Genomic DNA, 20,120 nt, shown 5'->3' with positions numbered 1-20,120 from the left:
AGTTTCCTCTGCACCGCTGTGCTGTCACTCTGCTGGAGGACTGTCCAACGAACAGCAGTAAGTGGCTTCAAATCCTGTTTCACTTTCTATTTCACATAATATCTCAGTTAAATTACTCTCATGTGAACAGTTATTACAATACACTTGTCACATTAATGATTATCTCAGAACACAGATATATACAGCAAGACAGTAATATACATATACATCAAGATTACTGAGAGAAAGCAATACAACATAATAATTCATCAGGAAGAATTAATCAATTCTCTATTATGAAGTGCCGTTGGGTTCAATGATATATACAGACAACTCATTAGACTCTGTGCAAAACAGTTCAGTTCTAGCCTTTTATACATGTACGCCCATACAATCATACAAACGTCTTTAAACAGGTTCCCTGTTGAGTTTTAGACCTCTACTAGCATTGTGGGTCCCTGTTTTGTCTCTTGGCCACACACACAATGTGGCGCAATGCACAGTCATCCCAATAGCATCACGATATTCCTGATCAACACGTGGCGGTAACACGACAAGGAATATCCCTGCAGGAAGACAACTGCAAACTAGTAAACATGGCTATAAACAATGCAGGAGTTCAATACCTACCTAGTTCAAAACGTTTGTTTGTTGACAGGACAACTCGACATAGTCCTTTAAAGGCTGAACTGGCAAAAAGCACAAAAGGGTTTTAAAGTGTCTGCAGTGGAGAAAAGCCTTTGCTTAAAGGGATAGTTCACCCAAAAATGATAGTTATCACTCATTATCTACTCACCACTGTGCCGATGGAGGAGTGGGTGAAGTGTTTGAGTCCACAAAACACTTTAAGAGTTTCAGGTGTAAACAGCGTTGCAGCCAAATCCAATACAATTGAAGTAACTGGTGACCCCTTCTTCAAACATCCAAGACAAGAGAAAAAAACACAACATGCCTCCCTGCTGCTCGTGTGGTGTCGTCCAAGTGTCTGTAAGCCCCGGCATTCAAATTAGACAGCCGACATTTAGGCTAAAAGCATGGTGTAACTGACGCCGTTTCGAGAGAATTTTAATTTTTGGGTGAACTATCCCTTTAAGAGAAGCTCTGAGCCTTGCAAGCAGTGCAATGTCAAGGAAAGTAATAAGAATGGCACATAACTTTTAAAAAAAGCAGAAAACAATGAGATACCCATCAACCATATGCTCATTTAGGAATTATTGATAACTATTGATTTATAAGAACAATATCATGATGCCCTTATTTGTTGTGGAGAAACCTGCTTTTATTTACCTGCATATTCATGTATTTTAGTAGAAGTCGTTATGTTTCAAACTTTACATGAGCATTTTCCTAAAACTAAAGGATGGAATCTGAATTAAACAATAAACATTATTTTCCTGTCAAATAAATACTTTGTTGTCACTGGTGTCAACAACACTCATCGAATTACATTGCAGTAGTAAATACTGAATATTATGGACTGTTTAAACCAGCAAATGCTTAGTCAGGGGACCTGTCCCGATTACGTTTACTTTAAATACGTCTAGTATTATTCTGATAGTCTTGCACTGTGGGTGGATTTTTGACTTGGACTACCAGGCTCCACAAGCCCATAAACAAGAGCCTCTGTCTTTGACTTCCCTATATTTAAATTAGGTGTGATATGAGCTGAACCATTTGAAATTTGTGTGGACTTTGCATGTTCATTCTGTGTCTGTGTGGGCTGTGCCAGCTACTCTGCTTCCTCCCACCGTCCAAAGACATGCAGGTAACTGGATTCACATGACTGCAAATCACATTATAATTTGTGCAAAAATGTTTTGTCCATTTTAAAGTTAATTATTACGTTCTGATAATTGGCACAGTTTTCAAAATTGATTCTGCCATTTAGAATTATTCACTTAAAGCCCAGTGCAGCTCTACAGGAATCTCCCACCCAGACTGAAGGGGGTGAATTTCTGAGCCTGCTGAGCTCCGATCTCAGCCACATACAGAGCTCCAGTCTTTAGGTCCAGGTCGACCAGGTGGGGCTTCACATCATCAGCCAGCTGGATCACACTGACCACTTTGCACTGGCCAATTAAACCCACTGGTGGTGCATCCAGCAGGGAAATCTGATTGGTGTTGAGCTGGACAACAACAAAGTACTTCTGGTCTGGGGTCAGACGTACAGAGTAGGGCGCGTCCTCCGTGAAGCAGCTCCCCCACGTCCCAAGCCAGTCTCCTGTGATGGAGTTAAAGACCTGGATCCTCTTGTTGCCCCTGTCGGCCACCCACACCCTCAGGGCGTTATCCACAGTCACGCTGTGGGGGATGTAGAACTGAGCCAGGCCTTGTCCTGCCTCTCCATGCATCCACAACACCTGCCGATCTTTAGAAAGCTTGATGAGGCGGTTGTTCATTCCACCATCACCGTCCACAATGTACATTTCCCCGGAGCTATGGATGAAGATCTCGGCTGGCTGGTCGAACTGCAGAGGGTTCAACGAAGAACCTGGCTTCCCTCGTGTGCCAAGCACCTGACACATACAAGAAAATAATCAAAAACAAGCAACAGACAGGCGCATGCTACAAAATGTTTTAAATACTCAAATGTAAATCCAGTAGGGTGAACCTGAACAAACAATCCCTACCACCGAAATCCTACTGTAGATAAAGCTGTTACCTGAAGGAGCTTCCCTGCTGGTGAGTACTGTTTGATGCAGTGGCCGTACGGGCCATTCCCCACATCTGTGATCCACACAGTGGGGTTTGATGAGGCTGCATCTGCTACAAATATCCCATGAGGCATCTCCAGTGTGGTTGTGTTCCAGGACATGAGGAAATCTCCATCTGTAGTGAACACCAGCACCTTGGGCACACCATCACCTGCAAAACAACAAAGGCAAAAACTGGGTGAACATTTATTATCCACTTGATTTTCACTTGCTCAAGAGAAAAGAACAGCAGAGGGAAACAAAAACTGCATAAATTACAATAATATTCTGCATGTTGGGGGATTTAAACAACTATATAATGGAATATAGTGGGTACATATCTGCCTCTAATTCAGGTTTACTTTATTTCAGTCAACTTGAACTTTAGTCAACTCACTCAGGAAAAGCAACACCCAGAGACAGGGTAGTTGTGGCTTTAGTCAACATGTTATGTCAACACTCAGCTGAGTGTATCTGCCATGACAGAACCAGATGTCTTCTGCTTCTGAATCTTCACCGTTCCCAGCTGGAACTGTTTGTCCACAACTGCACTGCTGTTACAGTCCATGTGACTATCCCTCCACTGACTGCAAACATGGGTACTGGGACAGACTCTCGGCCAGCCCAAATGTTGTTCTTATTAATAGCTTATAACATATATTAACTTATATTAGTAAATTATCTTTTAGCCATTAATGAAGCCATATGTTATCACTTTGAGCTTTGTCTATATTAGAAAATCATCTATAAATTATATTACCGCTTCTTTGTACAATCATTACTCTGTGTCAACTTTTACAAATCTCTGAGAGGACATTTAAGATAAAAACATGGTGTAAATGAATGTCGTCACTTATGCACCCTTGGATGACACCACAGGAGCAGTATGGAGGCATTTAATGTTTTTTTCTGTTGGTTTTTTTTTTGTTTTAAGAAGCTGTCACCATTGACTTCAATTGTATGGGTTTTGTCTGCAACACTGTTTATCCCTGAAACTCCAAAAGTGTTCCGTGGACTCACAACACTTTACCCGGCCCTCCATCAGCATAGTGGTGAGTAGATAATGAGTGAATTTTGGGTGAACTATCCCTTTAAGTACAGGTAAATATTCATATATCTAATTTTCAGCCGAGGATTCACATGAAAGTCTCAGGATGTATTTTCACATCAGGATTCACATCCACAAATGTGAAATGAGGAAATGCTTTTACCTGTGTACAAACACACTGATCACACAAAGTGCTCTGAGTGGATGTGCTGTTGTGTGCTGAGTGTATTTACCTCTCTGTGCCACATACACAACACCAGCATACTGGTCGACTGCCACCGCAAACACGTCCCCGGTGAAGAGCTCCGGGTTCCGGGGCCAGCCCAGGTCCAGCTTGTACAGAGGTCTGCCCAGCAGCTGGTAGTCCCGCCTGAGGCTGGAGCCGCTGCCGGACTGGGAGCCGATGGTCCCGTACAGCACCATCATCAACACGACCAGCGAGCCCATACTGGAGGCGATCAGACACGCGTGGCCTCTCTTCTTCATCAACATCTGTGCTACGTTCAATGTCCTGCTTCCCCGCCCTTAGCTGAACATGTCCGACCGACACCGCTGGAGAGGAGGACACTGACCGGAGTCCTCTGGCGTTAAATACACGTTCCGCTCCGAACAAAACAACACGTTCAAGTCCGTGTATTTATCTGTTTGAGGAGATTGGAAGCCCACCAGCCACAAGAAGAGGTCAATTCACTTCCCCATGAGAAAACCAAACGGGTTGGGACGTGAGACAGAATAACTTCCGTTCATAACATCACAATAAAAGCTAAAATAATAAATACACAAAATACGAGTAAAAGACTATTTAACTGCTGCTCTATAACTGTCCTCCTTTATGTATTGTTGTCTATGGAAATATGCAATGCATGTTTATATGCACCCCCCCCCACACCCCCACACACACACACACACACACACACACACACACACACACACACACACACACAAAAAAAAATACACACACTCACACTGGAACACGTCTACACACCACATAAACATCTTTTGCTTTTGTATTGCTTTTAGTGTTTTGTTTGTTTTTATTGGGCTAAATATTGTAATATTAATTTGCTGACTCGGTTAGCTATAACATTTCCCGTCAATTTGGTATTTTCTAATTTAAATATTTTTCGGGGGTTCAATGTTTTCTTTAAAATCTGCGCTAAATTAAAAAAAAACTAAAAACTGAAAAACCAAGACACATAGATCCTGGCTAATGCTCTACCGCTCAGCTTGTGGATTTGGACATAACTTGTAGATACATAGATGTGTCAAAAGCATGTTCCTTCGAAGCTCATTTTTGAACTGACGCTATCATTTTCAGGCTTTTAATTTGTTAACAAGCCTTTTGTGTTCCCGGAAGCTCGACGCGGCGTCGTGTGACCACCGTGACGTCGGGACGTGGTGACGTGTTGACGCAGCCTGGTCCGTGTCTGAGCTTCTCTCACTGTAATTGTCTTCTGACTGGATTTGGAAGATTGGGACCCGCGGCGTGCATGACAGTCCGCGCGGGACAGAGACACCTTTCATGCAGCGGGACCCTTCGAACAATCGACTCCATGGAGGTCGTGGACAGTTCGCTCAACCTCGTAAGTTCCCCCCACTCGATGTTGCAATAGCAGGCTAACGTTACAGTAGCTAGGGGCTCGCAGAGGTTAGCTACTTTAGCTAGCTCCGACTGGAAGTTAGCGGCTGTAACCGCGTCGCCGTGGCCGTGTTGTCTGTTACACATGAGGCTACGTGTCGGCTTTGTCCTCGACAGAACAGGAAGTCGGAGTGTCCCTTGTCAGTTTATATTAGTCTGGTTCGTGTACAGAAGTTGGTGTTAGCTGTGAGGGACCAGTCTGTTACTTGTTAACTTGTTTGCAAAGCTGTGTAATGATTACTAGTTGTTGTACTGTTCCTAACATCATCCCCACAGAGTCACAGTGACACTGAACGCCACATCAGTAGTACTGGATATAATCTGTATTGTCAATTGAGTACATAGACATTACTGGCACTGACACTGACCTCGAGAAAAGTTATCTGTTCCACCAGAAGTGTTGGGTGGGTGATAATTGAAAGGAAAAATGAACTTGTGTTGTTTACTTGTTATTTCATGAGTCACCTCCGGTGCTGCTTGTTATAGATTCTCCAAGAGTGAGGACCTCTACAGGAGTTCATCTTCAGTTCTCCTCAGACATGTCCCCTTATTTCATCATCACATGATAGTGATAGTGGGTTAGGGTCAGGGGTGGATCGGCTCGGTGTGTGTCTCCCATGTGTTGTAACATTCAAAGAAGAGCATCTGTTCTTTCTGAAAAGTCCACGCCTTACAGTCATGTAAACGTTTTGAAGTTTTTTGATCAACGCCCATTTTCACACTCCTCAGACTCCCAAACTAATAACCAGATCTAGTATATGACCTCTGGTTTGAGTTAGACCTGTTACATGCTGTCAAAAGAAGAGCACATACCTCCCCCAAGGCTCAATGGACCGCTTCAATTTAATCAAACCACCAAATTGCACACACTTAAAGATATCAGTCCCCAAAAGATGCCTGATTTTTCTCAAGATCCATGACTGCCCGTATGGTGTCGTCCAAGTGTCCACAAGCCCCGAAATTTATATTTCACTCGAAACAGCGTCATTTACACCATGTTTTTAGCCTAAATGTCCTCTGATACCGTCCTCTGAGGTGTGCTCACGGACCCTTGGGCACACCATCGTGTGGCTACATCCGCTAGCATCGCCACTTACGGTAGTGGAGATTTACTCCTAAAACCTGACCTCATGACCTCAAGTCGAATATGAATGTCAGGGCTTGCGGATGTTATGTTTTTTTTCTGTTGTTTAATTGCGACTGGGCTAGAACACTTTTTAGCCCTGAACCTCTTAAAGTGTTTTGTTGACTCAAACACTTCACCCACCCCTCCATCGGCTGAGTGGTGAGCAGATAATGAGTGAATAAAAAAAAGTCCGGTGAACTATCCCTTTAAGCACCTCTGACACGGGGAGGGGGATTGGTTTGGGAACAGGGACAGGAAAGAACTGTGGCAAGTAAGGCTTAACACTAATCCTACATACTTTCAGCTTTCATTGTAACTTCTTCATAGCAATTAGTTATTGGTCTACCAAGCTCTGATTAACACAGAACTAGTGGTGGATGGGAGACTCTTTGCCAAGCTGAAAATAAGTCTTTTCTGTTCCTTGTATAACTGGTGTTTTGATAAATTAGTCTTGCTGGGTTTCCACTCACAAAGGTTTATTGATGTAAAACACCAAATCATAGTTTCCCATCTGATAATGTCACTGAGAGACGTCTCTTCAAGTACAGATAAAATGCTCCTGTGTGTACGGATGGGTAAATGTGACTTGTGCTTTGAGTGGTCAATGAAACTAGAGAAGTGCTGTATAAATGCATTTATCATTTACAAATGTATTACATTACATACTGAACCAAACATCTCTTGCCCCATTCCCACCTGTCTCTCCTTTCTTACTTCTTTGCCACTCATTTCCTCTGATTGTTCTTTCCTAAAGTCTGGGCACTATGCTTCCATTTAACACATTACAGTCCTTCTCCTCTCTATTTTTGATACTTCTAACTTAGCTGTGTCCAATTCTTTCTTTGTCCTTCTCCCCTTGTTCCCTTCGCTCTCTTTAGGCTCATCAGCAGTGCAGGAAGGCAGACCGTTTGGTATCGGCAGGAAAGTATGAAGAGGCTATATCCTGCCATGGAAAAGCAGCAGGTATGTTGGATGACACTGACAGAGTACGTAACACTGTCCCCACCAGAGCCTGTCTTTCTGTCTGCCTGTCAGTCTATCCGTCTGTCTGTCCTTCCTTCCTTCCTTCCTTGTACCCATCCTTGTATCTCAACCATCCATTCATTCATTTCCCTCTACTTATCTGGGGTCAAGTCGCACTGGCAGCTCCTCCAGACAGCTTCCCGAGGTGTTCTCTGGCTAGATGGGATATGTAATAACTCCAGAAAGTTCTGGGTCTACTTGCTGTGTGTTGTGACCATGCAACCAAGTAGTAAATAATGAAATGGCCCCCAGCAGAGCAAATACGTACCCCAAGGTCCAAATGATCCATCTGTTTTTTTCTCCCATCTAGATTCATGCATTATTCCCTTGTAAATTGGTGAAAATGTTAAATTGAAAACAATGTATCTTTTAAAGGTAAAGAAAGTGATAAAAACTCCTCCGCCCCTTTGGCCCGTGTCCCTTCCTTCCTGAAGTTTCATGGAAATCTGTTCAGTAGTTTTTGCGTAATCCTACGGAAAATTTAAAACAAATTATAACCAACAGACAGGGGTAGAAACATGACCTCCTTGGCAGAGGTAATAATGACTAATGCTAACTTTTCCTAATTGTTTCTGGCTCCCACCATCAGTACATTAAAAGGGCAGTAGTTATCTGATGTGGACATGAGCACCCACAAATGAAAGCGAAGAGACAACACTTTAACTTCTTCGTCTTTGTCTAATCTTCAGTGTAGTGCTCGAGTAAAAACAACAGCTACCTGTGTCTAAATACTTTATGACTCCACTGTGCATCAAGCTGCATGTTTTATAGTATTGATGCACGTTACCACATCATTGTGTAAGTACGTCTGTGTTTTAGAGCCTTTACATTTTGCCCCTTTTTTAAGAAATTGCCGTTTCTATCTGTTTTGGTGTAAGACTGTTTGAACTCAAGGGGCTGCAGGCAAAGTTGTTGTTAATCAGCCCTCTGTCCGTTTGTCCCCAGATCTTTTAACAGATGCAATGAAGACAACAGAGTGTGAGCAGGTGAGACACTCGTGTGTGTGTGTGTGTGTGTGTGTGTGTGTGTGTGTGTGTGTGTGTGTGTGTGTGTGTGTGTGTGTGTGTGTGTGTGTGTGTGTGTGTGTGTGTGTGTGTGTGTGTGTGTGTGTGTGTGTGTGTGTGTGTGTATTTGCCAGGAACCTTGGATTTTTCTTGGCAGGTGCAATAATGAAGAACCAGGTAATAATAGTGTAGGTATACTGTTGTTAGTCAACCAAAGGGTTCGAGAGTGAGTCCCTTATGTCACATGTAACTTCTTAACCTGATGCAGGACAACAATATACCTACCTTGTATTACAAATCTTGTTTACTTAAGTTTGTGCTCACAGTTTTGTCCGCTATTTTATGCTAAAAATCTCTACAAGTTACCTTATTATATCATGTACTAATTAGGGATGTCATGATACCAAAATTAGTAGTTGATACCGATACCATGAAATTCCAGGATTCTAGGTACTACTGTAAAAAAACAAAACAAGAATTCCCATGTATTTCAACATTCACTCCTTTTATTAGAAATATTTGAACATACAAAAAAACAACAGTGGCTGTGTAGCCTTCAAGTAATAACTAAAAAGAAAACACTCTTAACATTTCAAAACAACAGTGGCATGTTGGAAAATTACGAGAATTCAGTTAATGTTTATGTAAAGTACCTTGAGATGATGTGTATTATTATTTGGCACCATACAAATATAATTGAATTGATTGATACAGCAGATGCTGCAAATGCAATGTACACACACACACACGCACACGCACACGCCTACCTACCTATATACTCAGTGCCAGGCTGCAAGCTGCAGGTTACTACAGTAGTGGGGTGGAGACAGGCCATTAAAACATTAAATATGTATCTAAAGTGCTAATGTTATCAGTGTTTTCTCTAGGATTCTTTTTAGCTGCGGGGGCAGGTAGGCCGGCTGTGTTTGTGTCCGTGTGTGTGTGCGCACTGATCTCTGTCGCTCCTCAGACAAACTGGCAATCACATTTATTAAGTTATTAATCAATGGTGTTGGATCATGAATCCGGATCGTTCCAGTCACTTTAACATTGATGTCCTGACTGTGCTCCGTCACGTTGTGTTTGGCAGGTGAACTGCGTGTGTGCAAAATGTTGGATGTTTTTTGGGATGTCTCAGAAACTCGAGCCTGTTCAGGTCCTGGCAACTTGTGATTAGTGATGGTGTTTCTTGTTAACGTGTAAAGTGAGCGCAGGTCAGCAGGGGAGTGAGGCGGGAGGACATGCAGCAGGGTGATACAGCACGGTACAAGGATCCTGAAGCAGAGGCGACACTAATTTTGCAGTGGCAGGCTGATATTGTTCAGTAACTACGGTACTGTAAAAACAGAGCACCGTTATGTTTTTAGAATTTTGGCATCGACTTGGTACCAAAGTATTGGTTCTCGTGACATCCCTAGAGCCTATATCCATGAATTTGATATATATGTATAACATCATTGACATATTTTTAAGAGTAAGTTTGCCATGATATAGACTGAACTCAACCAAAGATCATTTGTTAGTGAATATCCTCCAGTCTGTAAGAGCAGTATACAATAGGGAGTGATAACGTGTTTTCCACAGCTCCCACAAACTGATGAAGTGAAATTGATGTAATGTGTCTCAACAGATCACATCATGTCAATTTCAAGATGAGTCGTTCTCACTTTCATTCATATTAGATTAGTAATTGAAACTTGTCTTGTCTGATCGCGTTGAATCAGGATCTTCAGTGTTTCAATTCCATTTTATTTGTATAGCGCCAAATCATAATATACATTATCTCAAGGCACTTTACATAGAAGGTCAAGACCTTAAAAAATGATAGAGAAACCCAACAGTTCCCACAATGAACAAGCACTGTGTTCACAGGAGAGACAAAACTCCAACTGGTCGAGGCATGATCTATGACCACTGACACTCGTTCCTTTGATGAAGGCTCCCATTGACTCCCATTAAAAAATAAATCTTCACTATTTTTAGCAATTTACCATTTTACCATTTGATGCTTGTGTCTGTAGGCTCGTCTGTCCATGGAGCTTCAGAGGGACAGTCATATCAAACAGCAGCGACTGATCCAAGAGCGCTGGAAGAGAGAAGCTCGCCGTGAGGCAACGAAGGCCCGAACAGGCCTGGTGCAGCCCCCCAGCACCGCTGCCCTTCATACCCAAGCCCAGCCTGCAGGCCAGCCCCCCTGCTCCGAAGGTCTTTCAGCTTCAGAGTGTGAAGGAATCAGGGATAGGGAGTATGACACCTTACTCTACCAGCTTCAGACTCGGCAGACTGGAGGCTGCCAGCCTTTGACTCCACCGTGCCCCGGCTCTAAGACCACTAAAGATGACAAAACTCGCCTGGAAGAACAACTGACCACCATCAAGGACTTGCGGCGTGTGGTCGAACATGTGATGGATGAAAACCAGCGCCTGCTGGCCGAGAACGAGCGGCTGCGATCGGAAAATACCCGGCTGAGCTCCGAGGCAGCGGACTTTGTGGAGCGCTCCGAGCTCTGGGTGCTCCCGCATGCGGGCGGTGCTATGGGAACAGGGGGTGGGCAGGAGAGGAAAAGCACAGGGAAGGGGAAGGAGATTGCAATCCCCCAGCTGCCACCGCTGGAGATGCCTGCTCAGGAAGACCTGTGTCTGGATGACCTGCCTCCACTGGAGCTGCCAGAGGACATCCAGAATGAACTGCAGGAGCTACTGGATAGAGATAAACTGTGATGACACACACACAGTCATAATCACAAGGGTTCAATCACTATGACTTTTGACTTCAGATGCCATGTGTTTGACATGAGAATCATGATCACACCTCTGCCGAGTGCTGAGAAGATTCAGACACATGGAGTTGTTCCACTAATACAACTCAGTCAAAAGTAAAGGCTTAGTTCACCCACAAAGTCAGTTGAAACATCAGTGAGGTTGTGAGTCAGTATGGCGTCCATCTCTGTACCATCTGAAGATGTCAGGAACATGTTTTTCAGATTGCATGTGAAAGGTCATTCTTGGCTTTAAAAATGTAATTTGACAAAATAAATCTTAATTAATGAAACATCCACCTCCCAACTTTTTTTTTCAGAGCATTGAACCATATGTCACAGATGTTTCTGTCAGTTGATGACAACTGAGCAGAGAGTAGAGATGTGACTAATTGGGTATTTTATTGTGAAATATGTGGAATTATTGTGTCTGGAAAAAAGCCATAACATGAGTGTTCTAAAGCTACATGATAGTGGTTGTTATCCATAGGTCAATCATTAACGTAACATTTTGGACTTTGTGTCAGTGTCAGTACAGTAGTGAGTACATTATCCTTTTATGTATGTGTGAGAGAGAGGTTGACATGAGCGAAAAAAACAATAGACTACAAAAAGATCAACACGTGCAGGCTTCAGTGTCACTAGGTTCTAGCCAGCCAATGACTTTAAAGTTGAAATTATTACTAGAGGACTATTTAGTTTAATGAAAATGAAGTAAGGAACATTGTTTGGTCTTGATATTACGTGGATGGATAGTTAATCGTTTGTGTCATTACAAATGTCAGTGTGATGTTGAGTCACTTTTTGACTGTTTGCAACAGAAGTTGTTTTCTTTTGCCTCTTTACAGGAAAGAAAGAAGAAAAAAAGATCAGTTTGAAGTTAATAATTCTGTAAAGTGGGAATGTGCCTATCTCCCTGTGTTTATAATTGTCTGATATGAGTGTCTAGATATCGTGAGAATGTTTTTCCAGGATTCCAGGAGATAATCATGGACCCTGGGTTTCAGAACAAGCCCCAGCTGCAGCAGCACCTTTATGGCGTCTGTCTGTCTGTGCTTTGGTTGGTACACGTTCCTGTGATCGTCAGTTGTCACGGAGAAGCGTGGACTCACTTCACTCTCACTGCATGTTACACAAACTCAGATGTTGATTTGTGGATGAACTGCTCCTTTAATATAATCATCAGAAGTGCTCAGCTCTAACTCGGGAACTTATTTACAGTTGTATTGGTCTGACCCTAACACACACACACACACAGATCAGGATTACGTTCAGTGGGTTCAGTCACAGAAAGCATATTGCTGTTGATGAAAAACTACATTGCTGCCTTTTTTATTTTACTTTATCAGATTTAAATTAAAGGCTTTGATGATTTTAATGTGTCGTGTTTCTTTGTCTTCGAGAATAAGCACATTTTCTTTGCCTTTTTTGCAACATCAGCAATATTTCTACACACACAAACACAAACACTGGCATGATATGAAACCCTCTAACGTGAGATGAGTGTGATTGAAGTTGAACCACAACCACAGGTGATAGAGGCTCAGATCACTGTTCACACTAGTTTAATGCTTTTGGGCTCTTTAAGCAGACAGACATTTCTGAAACAAATAATGAATTCATCCACGAGTGAAAATGACAGTTTGCACCATGTCATGTGGCAGTGCAGTTGTAGGTTCATACTTATTTGCACTGCATAGCCATGTGATGACATCAGGCAAGTTATCTAAAGTTCATTTTCATACTATAGGCTGATGAATGACAAGCGGTGGCTGCATGGAAACAGAGGAACACATTTAGAGGTGTAACGCACTGTTAGATGTCGCAGGACTCAATATAAATGAACCTACAGCAACATGGTCATGGTTCCTGTAAAGCTGCATTAATGAATTCCATGTCCCCGGAGGGCTGACAGCTCCAAAAGACACTTCAAGTTAAAGCACGTGAGCAAACAGTTACCTGTGCACACGCCCAGCATTCATAAAGGTGTCTTCAGGTGTAGCTCTGTTAGATCAGCTACTGGGGGAAATATCAGGCTCTGTAGCAGCTAAATGCTCCACCATGTTGACCAGCTGCTCTCTGACTGTGTCTGTCTGCTGTTTGCTGCTGAGCAGGTCGAGGACAGTGGCTTCTTCCAGCAGCTTCTCACTGCTGGACATAAAGAAAACACACAGACTGAACTCTATGTTGTAAACGTGCAGTGAAATCCAGTGAGGAGATGGAGCAAAGTACAGTTACTTTGTTACTGTACTGAAGTACATTTTCATGTATTTTTATATTACTCATCTACATATATCAGCAAATATCTGTACTTTCTACTCCACTACATTTTTACAAAGCATTAAAAGTAATGAGTCCTCAAAGTGCATCTGCATCACTGGTGAAGAAACAGCTCAAATGGATTTGCAAGAGGTCACTGCCTACAAGGATGTAGTAGACCCACGTATTAGGGTTCTTGAATGTGAATATGTGAATGACTGACAGGTTGGGGTAGGGGTGGGGTTAGATCTCGATGACTCCCCCTACCTGGTTCGTCCACTGGGTCAGGGTTAGTGTTTTGAAGATGACTCTCATAGGATGTGAATAGATCACGGTGACAGACACAATGTACAGATTAAGGGAGTCACTTCTCATTGGCTGGCGCTCACAGTGAAACTTTAACTGCCAACTTTCCGGTTAGTGTGACCTTTTACATCTTTGCACCATGTTAGGTGCCTTAAATCTGTGTTTATGTACATTGTTGTATGTATTTGCTGCTATTTATGTTGCTTCCTTTTACACCGCACACTTCGTGAAGTGCTGCTAAACAGATTTCCATTGTTTTCAACGATGACAACAAGGAGCTTTTCTATCGATTCTATTGTAGCGTTCATCACGGCAGCCCCAACAGCTTCTACAACTCTTCAAAGATCTGCACCTTCTCAGCAAACTCAAGCCGAGCCAAGACAACTTGTATCATGTCTGGAGCTTTAGATGGATCGAAGAGGCCGTCTTTTGACAGGACGGTTGTTCAGACTGAGGCTGATTAATCACTGCTTCTGTGAAATCATCTCAGTCCGGTTTGCTCTGTGGTTTCTAACAGCTGCACACATCTGTACCAGTGACCCACTCATTTGTCAGGATAGGGGTATGATGCTGTTTTTCCACAGCCTGCTGTGACCACACTGTGCCAAGCCACGATCATGTGTTTCCACTGTGGTCTAGGGATAACCATGTCTATCCTGTGCCTTGTGGTCCTGTCAGGACTGACGTACAGTACAACCAACACCAACTTCACTGTTAGCTCGTTACTTTACTGATACTATATACCACAGTTATGTTCCTGCTATATATATATATATTGTAGCGAGATCGTGACCCTTGGAACGGTTACCAGCCTAGCTATTTTGTAACGGCCTATTTCAGCCTAGCACTTCCAAGGTCCTTAGCGTCCGTAGCCCTATCGTCGATTGCAGAGTGTACAAAGTATCTAGCCCGTTTGCTCAGAGGAGGATTCACGGTTGGAGGCACTTTAAAGGCGACAACCAAGAGAGTGATCAACTCTCTTGGTTGTCTAGGCAGAATCCGGTTACCCTGAGGTTATGACTCTACACCGACAGATAAGCTATCACTCTTAAGGAACGCAGGGTTTTACAGGCTTACGGTAGCTGGAGTTGTTATACTGGGCCAGTCCTTGGACAGTCCTAGGCTTGGAAGCGTCTTACTTCCTAGTGTTTCACAATGTTCAATCCGCACCTCGTGGCGGAAGACTCCTAGTGAGTCCTTCCCATACCTCAAAAAGCACAGTTAAGGTGACCACCTACCCGTGGATACTCACCCTTCAGACAGACGTCTCTGGCGTAGACAAGCGTGGGTCCAAGGGAGGCAACTGGCTAGAAAGTTTGGTGACTGTTACACAATGGGTAACAGCTAATTTATTCAGAAATTTACAAGATACTGATTGTCCTATGCTAACAAACTCTTAAGTCGAGTTCTATCGCTTTAGTCCTTATTGGGGCACTTCGTAAAGTGATTTCAAGATAAGATAAAGTCAGTTCCTCGGTGAGGTTCTGATTGTGAGCTCTCTAAGTCTCGTAAGATACGAAAGCATTTATGAGGCACCAAGTGCGTGTGTGTCCAAAATAACACAGTGGTTATATTCTGTCTGCTGCCGGATGTCACGACTTAATATGGTCTTATGACTTTCTCAATGCTTATACAATGTATACAGGATGTAATGTTTATACAACGTATACAGAATGTAAGATAACGTGCAGAAAAAAAGGTCAAAAGCTATACTATAGTTAACACAGAATGTAAGATACCATGCAAAGCAAGAGGCCAGGACATATTTTGTGGTTAAATGTACTTTCCAGTATATACATCACACAACTGATTGTGGTTTTAAGAACGCACGTAATGGAACATAGCTTCACACCTAGCTTAGCCGTTTATGCAACAATATATATATATATATATACAGGGAACGCTTCATGATCTGTCTGATGATCTGTCTGATGATCTGTCTATATATATATATATTAACAAATTATTCAAGTTGAAAATCTTTACTGATGTACATTGTATAATTTGTTGAGAACAAAATTATGTAACAACGGTCAATGGAAACCAAAATCATCAACATATTGAGAGCAAACTCATAATGTGACTCAGTCGTGTGTGTGTGGCCCCAACGTGGCTGTATGGACTCCTGACAGCGTCTGGGCCTGATGAGTCGGTGGATGGTGTCCTGGGGGATCTCCTCCCAGGCCTGGATCACTGATGGTGGATCCTGATCGTGTAACTGCTCCATTTCATTTGTCACTGCTGCTCCCTTCATCTTTATCAGACAATTTCTTATTGTATAAATAAACATTTACATACGTTTCTAATCAATGTTGTAAATATTGCTACCTGCTAATGTGATACTTTTCCCTTCTCTATTGCACCTGATGCCACTTTCATTTGCACCAAAGCAGGTGAAATTGATTCTCAACCACTTGTGCTTCCTAAAGGGACGGATTGATATCCCTGAAGTTGAACTGACTCGGTGTTACACTGTGACGTGAAGTGTTCCCTCAGACATAGATGTTCTTCTGTTCAAACGTGCTTCACTGGCTATTTATCTGACTCTTTATCCTAAACAACTCTATGTTACTCAGTGATTCTAAAAGAACGACGGCAGAGTGGGAACGTTGGTCAGAGCAGTGTCTTGCTTTCACCCGGAGAAAGCTAACACAGATAAGAAATGTGGATTTTAATGACAGAATGACAGGATCACGATGCTCCGGTTTAAATTCCAGTAGATGTCCCACTTCAGACAACACACAGTTGTCATGGTTACAGTAATCTCTCTGCTGACCCCCCCTATCTGAGCTATGAGCAATATTCTTTAATAATCGGCAATAACCTCCCAATGATTGCTGTGTGGTTCCATTACTGGTTTGTGCTCATTTAAAGCACTTGTGGTTGCTCTTGCATACAGGGCTCCAGTTGGCTCAACTGGATAAACTGGGTAGTGGTTGTTGAGCTTGCTGGCTGAGTCCAGAGAAGCCCCACAGAGCTGAGAGGCAGAATAATGATGCACCAGACACTTTATTTGTTGCCCTCACTGTGATGGGGCAGCGTTTATTTTATTGCAATAACAATCCAGCAAGCCACACACACCAGATGTTTAACCTCCACCGATCAAACAGCCCAGCCCAACAGCTCAGGGTGACTACATGAAGCTTTGGTATCATTAGTCAGTTGTTAGAATTGGACATTAGGACATGAGCAAGTTTGGCTTGTTGTTGAACCCAGATAAAGACAAACAGAGCTTTGGTTTCCATAAAGCTGGATTAGACTTATGGTAAATATATAACATCACTTACAAGGTCACATGTAGGAGACAGTCGATTTGTCAGGGGATTAAACAGTCACTCATAGGAAGGAGATGTTCACAGGCTTCCTCAGAAATACAGATGAATGACAAGAGGAAAATCTAACAGCAGCTGAAGACCCTGATATACTCCACTGGAAGTCTGGGCAGGCACACACCAGTGGGCACACATGGTTTGGACGTTCTGGACAGTCGTCTGTCCTATGGATTGCAGCAGTCACACAGACATGCAGGTGTAAAAACAGCTTGGGAAAGGTGCTGTCCCACCACAACGCTCCAGTGCTTCTTGTCAGAGATGGTTCCAAGTGTGTTGAATTCTACTGGAGGGGAGAACAGACGCATGCTCTGTTCATGTCTTCACAGAGATCCACACACACACTTGCAGCTATACTGATGCATGACATGTCATATGTGCTTGAGACTAGGTTTTCATCCATCGTAAATCTAGGGCTTTCACTTTAAAAAAAAAAAGTTTAAGTTGGAAAGAACTCCAACCAACATTTTAAAACAATGTGATCATCAATTGGTAAATGGCCTTTATATGAGCCCTTTGCACAAGTGTTTCTGGTCTGCTGCGTCTGAGCGGCAGCAGCAGGCGACTCTACAGATTTAACAGTAAAAAAAACAGCCTTAGCAGTTTTGGCCATTATGCCATCAAGAGTCCAGAATCTAAAAGTCCTCCACACTGCTTCTCACAATCTATATTAAATGATCCACCGTGCTTGCTTGAATTTGCACAAACATTCATAATTTAACTCTCACAAGATCTGAATATTAGATAAAGCGTCAAAGCCCTGCTGAAAAAGTGTTGCGAATGGGCTGATAACTTCTTCTCTTTTAAAAACTGGCCATGAGGAAATCCCTTCCTACGGTGATTTCAATGCAAGTGATGAGAGGACAAAATCCAGGCCTCCTTCTTCGACTAGCCAGACACTCACTGTCACCACTGGATTCATGTTTCTCCTTTAATTTGTCACCCAGCGGTATCAGCTCCCTAGTTTCCAAGAACACACACAAATCATTCATAGTGCTGAGTCAGAAGCACAACGACTGATTAGAGGGACAATGTTTCTGCCAGAGAAACAGTCGAAACTGACTCTACACCACAGTCACTGTTAAAGGAACCTTCTGCAGTCTGTCAGGAGGGTATCTCTAACTTCAGTACAAGAGAACAAAAACAAGTCACACTTTACAATACAACACTCTGCAAGTTTTAGTGTCCATCATCAAGAATTTTAAGCTCACTCTGTGCTGCATCCTCACACAGCAAAGTGCATTATAAAATGAGATGACAAGCAACAACAGCAATGATAAAAATTATTTGGGAGGAGGTATATGTGCAAAACAGTTGGTTACAACACAACAACAACTTTCAAAAAGCTAATCTTCTCTGTTACAGGTTGAAATTTACAACCAGGGATGTGATCATATAAAAATAAATGCGTAAAAAGCAGGAAAATAAGAAATCAGCATTAAAAAGGAGTTAGAGTTCATCCCTGTGTTTATCAACGTGGTTTTCTCTTCCCATTACTCCTCTTCGTCGGTGTTCAGGGTCTTCCTCCGACGGCAGTAAGGATCGGCTGGTGTTCATTAGTTTCATTCAAGTGTGTTTCACTCAGACAGGTTTAATCCCTCTTCTCCTAAAGTCCAAGAGTTCAGACCAGATGGTGTCCCTCTGAGACATGGGCTCTCATACTGTTACCACTGTGTCAGGGAATGATGCAAGTGTCTGAGCCTGATTGAGTCCACCCAAAAAAGCATTCATTAGTATACTAAGCCACAGAGCAGTTAACTGACTCAAACTGAACAAAGTGTCAGTGTCCTTAAAACAAGTTCCTCATTGAATACCTGAAAGGCAGCAGAGGCAAAACGGATGCCATGTTTTCAAAAGGTAAAAGGCTTCACTTTACCTAATGGGTAATTTAATAATGCTTTGTTGAACATTTATAAGCCAGAAATAAAAACTTTTGGGTTGCCAGGTTGTAAAAAATATCTTTGGATTGTTGTAATGATTGTTTTAGCCTTTAAAAGGTAATGAACTGCAATATTTATTATTCACTTTCCTCACCGGGTAGAGAACAGTGGTGTTTCACAGCTGGTTCTGATAACAGATGCCAAAGTTGGCATTTCCGAAAGAAATGAAAACAAACTAGGGATAAATGCTAACGTCGCTAATATGTTCACCACATCACCATTAAAAGGGTCCTGGCTCCGACTTCTATGAAGCCACAGGGTCTGTGGTTATTATCTTAAAACTTTTGTTTATTATAATTAAAATATCTGATCCAGAAGACGAGAGGACAGTCTACTTGGAGACACACACACACACACACACACACACACACACACACACACACACACACACACACACACACACACACACACACACACACACACACACACACACACACACACACACACACACACACACACACACACACACACAGCAAGTTCACAAACCACAGCCAAACCTGGCAACCCAAAACCTTGCTTATATTAGTAGCTCATACCTGTGCAATTAATGAAGCATTAGTTTTACATCAACTGCACATAGAGGATGTCTTATTAGAAAGTGGTACCACAAATAAAAAAAATGACTTACAGATGAATCTAAAATCTGAAGACCACAGATATATAACATCACACCAAAACACTACAACAGTAAAGAAAAACGGATAAAACAAACAAAACCTCCATGCAATGTATGCATGTATGTAATCATCCCAAAGACAAAGTTCTCTGAGGGTCTCTGGTTTAAGATGAGTTAGGGGATAAATATGTCAGCACAAAGCTCACGATCGGAGAGACGAAGGAGTTCAGACCGAGAAGAGCTGGAATACAGACTGACAACACCATCCACCAACCAGCAGGCAGGCAGTCTGCTGTCTGCTGTGTGTCTCAGCAGTAGTCGTTTTACGTCCCATAATTAACAGAGCTCAGTGCTGGTCTCTTCTTGCCTTTAATCCTCAGGGATCCATAACGAGCCTGGT

General features: G+C 42.6%; 3 protein-coding genes across 4 annotated transcripts in view; 1 reads left to right on the top strand and 2 right to left on the bottom strand.

Annotated features, from left to right (window-relative positions):
- Positions 1–1,867: 1,867 nt before the first annotated feature.
- On the bottom strand, positions 1,868–4,436 carry LOC117752395 (NHL repeat-containing protein 3-like). The gene is made up of 3 exons (XM_034569646.1): positions 3,954–4,436; positions 2,642–2,844; positions 1,868–2,495 (listed from the first exon to the last, which is right to left on the bottom strand). Exons 1-3 carry the CDS (start codon positions 4,210–4,212, stop codon positions 1,896–1,898), a joined length of 1,062 nt encoding a protein of 353 aa, XP_034425537.1. The 5' UTR covers positions 4,213–4,436; the 3' UTR covers positions 1,868–1,895.
- A 655-nt stretch (positions 4,437–5,091) lies between these two features.
- On the top strand, positions 5,092–12,129 carry nrbf2b (nuclear receptor binding factor 2b). The gene is made up of 4 exons (XM_034569649.1): positions 5,092–5,303; positions 7,364–7,448; positions 8,454–8,494; positions 10,534–12,129. Exons 1-4 carry the CDS (start codon positions 5,211–5,213, stop codon positions 11,230–11,232), a joined length of 918 nt encoding a protein of 305 aa, XP_034425540.1. The 5' UTR covers positions 5,092–5,210; the 3' UTR covers positions 11,233–12,129.
- A 7,434-nt stretch (positions 12,130–19,563) lies between these two features.
- reep3b (receptor accessory protein 3b) overlaps positions 19,564–20,120 on the bottom strand; it is a 29,685-nt gene continuing 29,128 nt past the window's right edge. For both annotated transcript variants that reach the window (XM_034569650.1, XM_034569651.1), the window contains exon 8: positions 19,564–20,115. In XM_034569650.1, the coding sequence (XP_034425541.1) occupies positions 20,044–20,115 (72 nt within the window). In that variant the 3' untranslated portion in view covers positions 19,564–20,043. The remainder of the gene's footprint in view (positions 20,116–20,120) is intronic.

The sequence above is a fragment of the Hippoglossus hippoglossus genome, chromosome 19 (assembly GCF_009819705.1).
Source record: "Hippoglossus hippoglossus isolate fHipHip1 chromosome 19, fHipHip1.pri, whole genome shotgun sequence".
NCBI lineage: Eukaryota > Metazoa > Chordata > Actinopteri > Pleuronectiformes > Pleuronectidae > Hippoglossus > Hippoglossus hippoglossus.
The sequence above is the reverse complement of the archived record's forward strand: the minus strand, read 5'-3'. Positions and strand labels throughout refer to the sequence as shown.

What these genes read in the sequence shown, in the direction of transcription:
- LOC117752395 (XM_034569646.1), bottom strand. Translation starts at nt 4,212, where the DNA reads ATGTTGATGAAGAAGAGAGGCCACGCGTGTCTGATCGCCTCCAGTATG. An exon ending in TGTGTATGTGGCACAGAGAG is followed by an intron (nt 2,845 to 3,953) that starts GTAAATACACTC and finishes GTTGTTTTGCAG; the next exon opens with GTGATGGTGTGCCCAAGGTG. An exon ending in CAGCAGGGAAGCTCCTTCAG is followed by an intron (nt 2,496 to 2,641) that starts GTAACAGCTTTA and finishes TGTATGTGTCAG; the next exon opens with GTGCTTGGCACACGAGGGAA.
- nrbf2b (XM_034569649.1), top strand. Translation starts at nt 5,211, where the DNA reads ATGACAGTCCGCGCGGGACAGAGACACCTTTCATGCAGCGGGACCCTT. An exon ending in CTGCCATGGAAAAGCAGCAG is followed by an intron (nt 7,449 to 8,453) that starts GTATGTTGGATG and finishes GTTTGTCCCCAG; the next exon opens with ATCTTTTAACAGATGCAATG. An exon ending in AGACAACAGAGTGTGAGCAG is followed by an intron (nt 8,495 to 10,533) that starts GTGAGACACTCG and finishes TTGTGTCTGTAG; the next exon opens with GCTCGTCTGTCCATGGAGCT.